The sequence below is a fragment of the Micropterus dolomieu genome, linkage group LG17 (genome assembly GCF_021292245.1).
Source record: "Micropterus dolomieu isolate WLL.071019.BEF.003 ecotype Adirondacks linkage group LG17, ASM2129224v1, whole genome shotgun sequence".
Classification (NCBI taxonomy): Eukaryota; Metazoa; Chordata; class Actinopteri; order Centrarchiformes; family Centrarchidae; genus Micropterus; species Micropterus dolomieu.
This window is the reverse complement of record NC_060166.1, coordinates 26,192,470-26,200,197: the sequence shown is the minus strand read 5'-3', so window position 1 is coordinate 26,200,197 and position 7,728 is coordinate 26,192,470. Positions and strand designations below refer to the sequence as shown.

General features: G+C 45.4%; 1 protein-coding gene across 1 annotated transcript in view; it reads left to right on the top strand.

Moving 5' to 3' along the window:
* The first annotated feature begins 973 nt into the window (after nt 1–973).
* Nucleotides 974–7,728, top strand: part of LOC123986129 (extracellular calcium-sensing receptor-like) — a 9,298-nt gene continuing 2,543 nt past the window's right edge. Inside the window, exon 1 of the mRNA XM_046074222.1 lies at nt 974–1,043. Within this exon, the coding sequence (XP_045930178.1) occupies nt 974–1,043 (70 nt within the window). The remainder of the gene's footprint in view (nt 1,044–7,728) is intronic.

Sequence of the window (7,728 nt, the reverse complement as noted above, 5' to 3'; positions counted from 1 at the left end):
GGTCATGGCGTCATCCAGCGCACACAACAGTGGTGTCGTGTCCATCCATCCATCCATCGTCAACCGCTTATCCTGCGTACAGGGTCGCGGGGGGCTGGAGCCTATCCTAGTTGGTATCGGGCGAAAGGCGGGGCACACCCTGGACAGGTTGCCAGTTCATCGCAGAGTGGTGTCGTGTATGGTTCTGAAATAGGAATTCCTCCTGACCCTACAGTTTAGCAAAACCGCCCACTTCTCCTTGGTGGAGTTGGTGAAGCCGATTTTTTCAAAACCGATATCGTGGCCCCAGAGTCAACTAAAAACACCACAGGGTGTCCTGCTGTTTAAAACTAATTCGGGCAGCTTCCTGAATCCCTCATTTCCATCTATATACATTTCAAAAGTCTAACGGTCGAGTTTATCAATTTCTTTCTTAGTTTCAATGTATGTTATTGCCATCATTATTTTGTCATAGTCTGTTATAGTTTGAGACTCACCCATTGATGTGTGTGTGGCAGGCCGGTCCATCCCCAGGGTCCGCTCCGCCTCCACTCCCTCGTTTCAGTCCGATTTCACATAACCCCTCTTTTTTTCTTTTTTGCATTCATCTTGCCAATGTCCAGTTTCCCCACAGTTCCAACAAACATCCAGGTCGCTGACACTTTGCCGGTCATTCTTGCAACCTCTCCCCCGGCCCCCTCTTTTCCGCCAATTCGAGCGAGGCCAGCTGTTTTCTCCACGGGAGGACTCTTTCTTTTGGCTTGTAGTGTTGATGGAGTTAAACATAGACAACTGCGTGACCACCAGATTCTTCTGCTGCTCTTTCCCTCTGCTTTCTTCTCTCTCCCTAAGCTCTCCCTCCGCGTGTCTTGCGTAGTCTAATATCATTGAAAGTGGCGCTTCCAAAAGACGCATCTTCGTCTTACTGCTGCAGTGATTTCTGGCCTCAACCGGGTCATGAAATGCTGTATGAGATGCACTTCATACGGGAGTAATGGAACAGCCCCCATCTGGCCCCGTGTCATTCCGCTGTGAAGATCGAATGCCACTGTCAGACGGGCTAGGTAAGCCTGACAGGTCTCTGTCGGCTCCTGCGCCACCGAGGTGATATTTGACAGATCCTTCCGCATCGGAAAAGCAGCCTTGCAGGTGGCAATTCATCCAGTGACAGCGTCTCTGTAATCAACATTATCCGCATGGCTGTAAACCACCTCTACCAGCCGACACGCCTGCACGGCTGGCGTGAAGTAGGATGCGATCTTGTAATAGTCCATCTTGAGCATTTTGCTCATCATGCGCTTTACCTCAGTCATTGTGGGCCGATACTCTCTGACAAACTGATCCATCTGTTTCTCAAAATTATGGATATTGTCAACCGGACTGGTCACATGAACCATTGCGTCTGCAATATCTTGTTCAGCCCAGGGACGGAAAACTAGCGCCGGGCCTGCGTGCCCTGCAGCTTGGATCTTGCGGTTGGTTCAAAGCTGGATTGTAGGGAGGAGGAAGCGGTGCGGAGTCCAGGTCGGGATCCGGGTACACCTCAGGCAAAGAAGGATACAAAGTGTTAGGTTGTGTTTGCGCATTAGGATTAGGAGGCAATTGTGATGGTGTTGGTGCTTGTGTGAATTGTGCCCAAAAATCCTTTTTCATGCCCCCCTCTTCTTATTCTGAGTGCTCTTAACACGACCCTCTTTTCTCTGACTTTTTCTCTCCCTTGCCTCTGCTTCATCCCTCCACTCCATGTAAGCTTTCCAGTCTGCTTTAAATGGATGATTTTTCTTTTTCTGTTTTTTGGACAACGCTGCGTGTTTCTCTGCCGCCATCCTTTCCTCCATCTCCAAATGTATCTTCAGTTGCCGCAATTGATGTAGACTAAAGCTCCCTGTTGCTGGGAACCCAAATTCAATCCACTTATTTTTTTTTACATTGTCTCTCTCTCTAGCTAGTCTGTATTCGGGTCCACAGCAATAGTTGGGTCCACTGAGTTCGGTTAAGTCTGAGGCTACGCGCTGCAACCCTAATTTATCAGCTGGAAACCCCAAAAACCCCCGGACACCACAGGGAAAACCAGGACACGTCTGTCCGCAGGCCCCTGATCCAGTCCCACTCTCCACCCACTTGTCAGTTTACAAGCAGATAGAGGGTCTTGTAAATCACTCAGGCGCGAGATATAATATATATAATATAAGACACTTCCTTCACTCTGTTCAATCTCACTCTCTTTATCTTTTCACTCAATTATCTACTAATTTCTCACCGTGTAAGTTCAGGACCGGAGCAATTACCAGGGCTCAGTTGAATGCAGCTTCTCACCCACAAGGAGGAATCCACTATCTAAGTAGGCCTCTGCACTTCACCCAAGTCCAGATCATGCATCCGTCCCATCTGGGTCGCTAAAATTGTCGTGGAAATTGTATTCCTGGTGAGAGGTTGAATCAGAATCAGTTTTATTGCCAGGTATGTGTACACATACGAGGAATTTGACTCAGGATTGTACATTGCTCACGATGTGCTTACTTATAGAATAATAAAATAATAATATAATAATAATAAAATAAAATCAGACACAAACTACAGAATAGACAACACTAATATACACACTATGAACAAAACAATACAGACATATTGATAAATAGTGCAGTAATCAGAGTGCAAAGGATGCAAGAGTAAACTATTCTCATTATGTACATGAAGGTGGATATGATATACAGGTACACATACACATACATGCATACATGTACACATGTACACAGTGTGATGGAGCATAGTGCAAAGGACGCTGGAAAAAATAAATAAGACCTATGACCTTATGACCTGAGGTAGGTGTATTGGTATACAGTATATACAATATGGCATACTATGAACATAGTATGAACAGCACTGAAATAGAGAACGGTGAATAAATAAATAATAAGTGGAAACCAGTAAACAGGTGCTGATTAGAGACAGAGTTACTGGGTTATTGCACAGGAATTGTTCCTGACACTGTGAGTCAGAAATCAGCTTTTCATCAGAGTGATGGCTTGTGGGAAGAAACTGTTCCTGAGTCTGTTGGTTTTGGCGTACAGTGCTCTGTAGCGCCTACCAGAGGGGAGGAGCTGGAACAGGTTGTGTCCGGGGTGAGATGGATCTGCAGTGATGTTTCCTGCCCGTTTCTTGACTGTGGAAATGTATAAGTCCTGAATGGAGGGCAGGTTGGCACCGATTATTTTTTCTGCAGTCCTGACTGTACGTTGTAGTCTGTCCTTGTCCTTTTTGGTGGCAGATCCAAACCAGACAGTGATGGAGGTACCGAGAACAGACTGGATGATGGCTGTGTAGAACTGGATAAGCAGCTCCTTGGGCAGGTTGAGCTTCCTGAGCTGATGCAGGAAGTACGTCCTCTGCTGGGCCTTCTTGATGATAGTGTCAGTGTTGGGCTCCCACTTCAGGTCCTGGGATATAGTGGATCCCAGAAACCTGAAGGATTCCACAGCAGACACAGGGCTGTTGAGTATGGTGATGGGGGGCAGAGTGGGGGGGCTCCTCCTGAAGTCCACAATCATCTCCACAGTTTTGAGCGTGTTAAGCTCCAGGTTGTTCTGACTGCACCAGAGAGCCAGCTGATCAACCTCCCGTCTGTAGGCCGACTCATCACCGTCCCGGATGAGGCCAATGACCGTTGTGTCGTTAGCAAGTTTGACAGATGGGTCCCCTGAGATGCAGTCGTTGGTGTAGAGGGAGAAGAGCAGTGGGGAGAGCACACACCCCTAGGGGGGCGCCAGTGCTGATAGTCCGGGTGCTGGATGTGATGTTTCCACATTGTTGCGACAGGCCTGTAGTCATTTAGTCCAGAGATGGAGGGTTTTTTTGGGACTGGGATGACTGTGGAGCGTTTGAAGCAGGAGGGAACTTCACACAGCTCCACTGATTTGTTGAAGATCTGAGTGAAGATGGGGGCCAGCTGGTCCGCACAGATTTTGGAAGAGGTGGCTCACGTCCTCTTCACAGATCTTGAGTGCAGGTAAGAGGTCAGAGGGGGAAGGTGACTGTTTGAAGATGGCATTGGAGTGGGGGAGAGAGAATAAAGAGCGGTGGAATAGTATGAGCAGTTGAAAGTCCAATGTTTAAGAGCTCTTCTCTGGTAAAAGTTACCAGAGAGGGACGGCAGAAAACAGTGTTAATTAACAAAAACACAAAAAGCACTATGGAGCGTAATCCCGAGGCAGCCGTCTGCAGCGCCATCTTGGTCTCAGGAGAGCAAATAATTGAGTTACAACGAACCGTTGTCTTTGAAGAATTTATTTAACAAAAGAGAATAAACTGAGAAGTACTACAACAGAATCAGCTGGACCATAGGTGTTGTCTCCTAAGACAGTCACTAACGTCTGGCCCAGAGCAAACAATTGCATGATCATTTACACAATCTGAGCATCTATGTTTTGGGGAACAAAAGATCCTTGACTGGGACCAGTGTGTAACTCTGTGGGGGATATTTTATTGACACACGTTGGGCCCCTCATTACCAATTGATCATTGTTTAAACACGACAGCCGAACTGAGGGTTTCTGCTGACCATGTCCATCTCTTTATGACCGCAGTGTACCCATCTTCTGATGACTTCTTCCAGCAGGATAATGCACCATGTCACAAAGCTCAAATAATCTCAAACTGGTTTCTTGAACACGACAATGAGACTCACTGTACTCTAATAGCCTCCACAGTCACCGGATCACAATCCAATAAAGCACTTTGGTGGAACGGGATATACGCATCATGGATGTGCAGCCCACAAATCTGCAGCAACTGCGTGATGCTATCATGTCAATATGAACCAATATCTCTGACGAATGTTTCAACACCTTGTTGCCACCTTATTTACTTTTCTTATTGAGTAGACTATGAGTTACTTTCATACCAGTGGGCTCTTTTTGAAAACATATTGACAATTTTTTTAACAACATATTGACTATTCTTGATGCGTGTGAACAGCTGACTAGAGATATTAGCTCAGCTACAGCCACAGCAGCAGACATGATCCTCTCCACCAAAGCATTAAAACTTCTTTATAACTTATCTGTCATGAGAATTATGGGATTAATATCCAAATTTCAAATTTGTCAGTGTTCTCCCAGTGTATTAGTTTGTTTTCCAGATTTGAAACCTTGTAAATGGTGATCTGAAAACTGGAGTGTAAATGTGTGAAAAAAATGTTTTGAAGCTCTGAAAATTGAGGCTCGAAAGGGCAAAACTTTATTACATTACATTACATTTGCACTCCTATTGCAGACAATTTTTTCAGAACTGAGTTTACAACACCTACTTTACGGAGATACACCTACACAGCTTGCGACTCACGTGATTTGTGGCAGCGTTATCACGCAGCTCTGCTCTGAAACTCTGAAACTCAGACTGAGCGAAAATGAAGCTTCACAACCTCACAACTTAAAAAAAAGGCCTGGAGGCAGGGCCTTCTGCTCTTGGCCAATGCTTGGCTGTCTGTTGAAGTACAGTCCAATCACAAGTCATATTTACTGGATAGAGGGATTGACAGACTGCTCCGCCAATGACAGACACGGACAGAATACGTGTTCAGGAAGCACGGCTCCCTGGACGGGCTGGCTGTCTCCGTTCAAGCAGTGCATGGATGTGGAAAAGAAATCTGCAACAAGTAGTAGCTCAGGGCAGTTTGTTCATCAGCACGATGTCACCCGTGGTGTTGTGTCGGGAGATGCAGTTACTGAACTGATAACATGTCATTTGTTAAGCTATGAGGAGAGGAAAAGTCCGCTATCCATAGGCTAATTTATGCTGTGTAAAATGCAGGCTTAACTTACAGTAAACTATCAGTGGAGACTATCAACCAGACAAATCTCGACAGTTATTAAGCCAAAATGTATGCTTTTGTTAAATGTGATTATTATCACAGCTGTGGTGTCCTTGAATACCCCACGGTCTGTTCATCCGTGGTGTCCTTGAACGCACCACAGCTCGCTGCTCCAATGACGGCTCAACGTGCAACAGTGTCACCGTGAGCGCGTCATCAGTGGAGCAGTCAATATCAACCAAGTCAGGACAGGGCATCCTCCTCTCCACTGCAGCGAGCTGCTGCTTGGAGAATGAGCCGCTGTTCATAAAGTTCTGTAATAAAGTTCCACGGGCCGCATTGCTGGAAGAGAAGTGTTGTCTGGTTGCGTCTCTCACCCCAAGAGTTAACATAACCCAACAGCTGACAAAGCACGCACACAGAAAAAGATGATGTAATTACTTACTAATAGCGAACAAATGGAGTCAAATGACACCTCCATGGCTCTATGTAAGTCAATGCCAGCTCTTGGTTGGCCTTCACCAACAGTCTCCTGGTGTTTTGTTTTTTTGGTATTGTTTAATACCAAGAAAAGGGGTTTATAAGGTGTAATGTTTACAAAATAGCCTATAGGCCTACAGCTTGCACTAACTTAAGTGTTTTCAACATATATTTTACTCAGGTGGGCCGTACAGGTATAGCTGCACCTGCTAAAGTATATTTGACAACCCACTTTAGCATTTTGCAGAGAAACGGTGAGGGAGAGGTCATCTGGTATTATGTCAACGGACTCGCAGGAAATTACATTACGGAGCGACAGTGAACGCACCACTGCAGGTGTCACTCACTAATGTTAAGTTTCAGTTACGGTCCACATGCGGCGAACTTGAAAACTGAATCACGGGTGAGTTTATTAAACACGGCGACTTTATGAAACGTACTGCTGATGGAGAAAGTCAGCATACACATAACAGGGAGAGAGAGACAGAAAGAGGCGGAGCCAGCCGGCGTGTTTTCCGTGAGAGACCAGAGATGCAGGCTAAGTGTGTGTGAGTGTGGGGAGAAGAGCAGAGGAGTGGATTCAAGTAAATAAAAACTAATCTAAGGTGGAAAATTACCTACAATAACCTACTGTTAATACAAATAGCCTACAATAGGCTAAACACCGCTACCGAGCCCACCCTCCACCGGCCTCTGCAGCCGGTGGCACAGTTGCACTGTCTTCATGAGAGCTCAACAGTCCAATGAGCGGTTGTGTCGCAGTTCTGTCTCTCTGATCCGCGACACCAGATTGTGGACTTTTGTGTCGCTATTTTGGTCTCTGTTTCAAAACCATTACAGCCCTACTAAGTAGTCTGTCTACTATTTTCAGTGAGGAAAAAATGTATACAGACTTTTATACAAATTATCTAGTGTGTTATCACAATTTATTTAAATGTGCAAACCAAAGTTTCAAAACAGATAAAGCTTTGGGCACCCCGTGTGATCTCTGGCGCCCCCCTTAGGGGGGTGCGGAGCCCAGGTTGGGAACCACTGGTTTAGACCGTTTGGTGTAGCTTTTCACACTTTACGTTAAACAGTGTGCAAAGACTCTGCTGGCTGTATGAACTGATCTTAGTTGAATTGAATTTTATGTACTACGGCAGTCTTTCCCAACCCTTTCCTGAGGAAAGTTGTGTCCTGCATGATTTAATCTTTCCCTGCTTCAACAAAGCTGATTGAAGCAGCTTCAGGATTCATAACTAGTTGATAGTTTGAATCAGCTGTTTTGGAGCAGTTAGATATTTAACACACATGGTTATTTAAACAGTTATCCACATAAAGATACTACTCCTCACCACAGCCACTGTTGGCATATCCTAATTTCCGTGATTTAGATGTACACATATTGATAGTGGTAGATATTTTGATGGAACATGCTAAGACCCATGCATTAAGACTAAGATGTTTTGGATAATGCA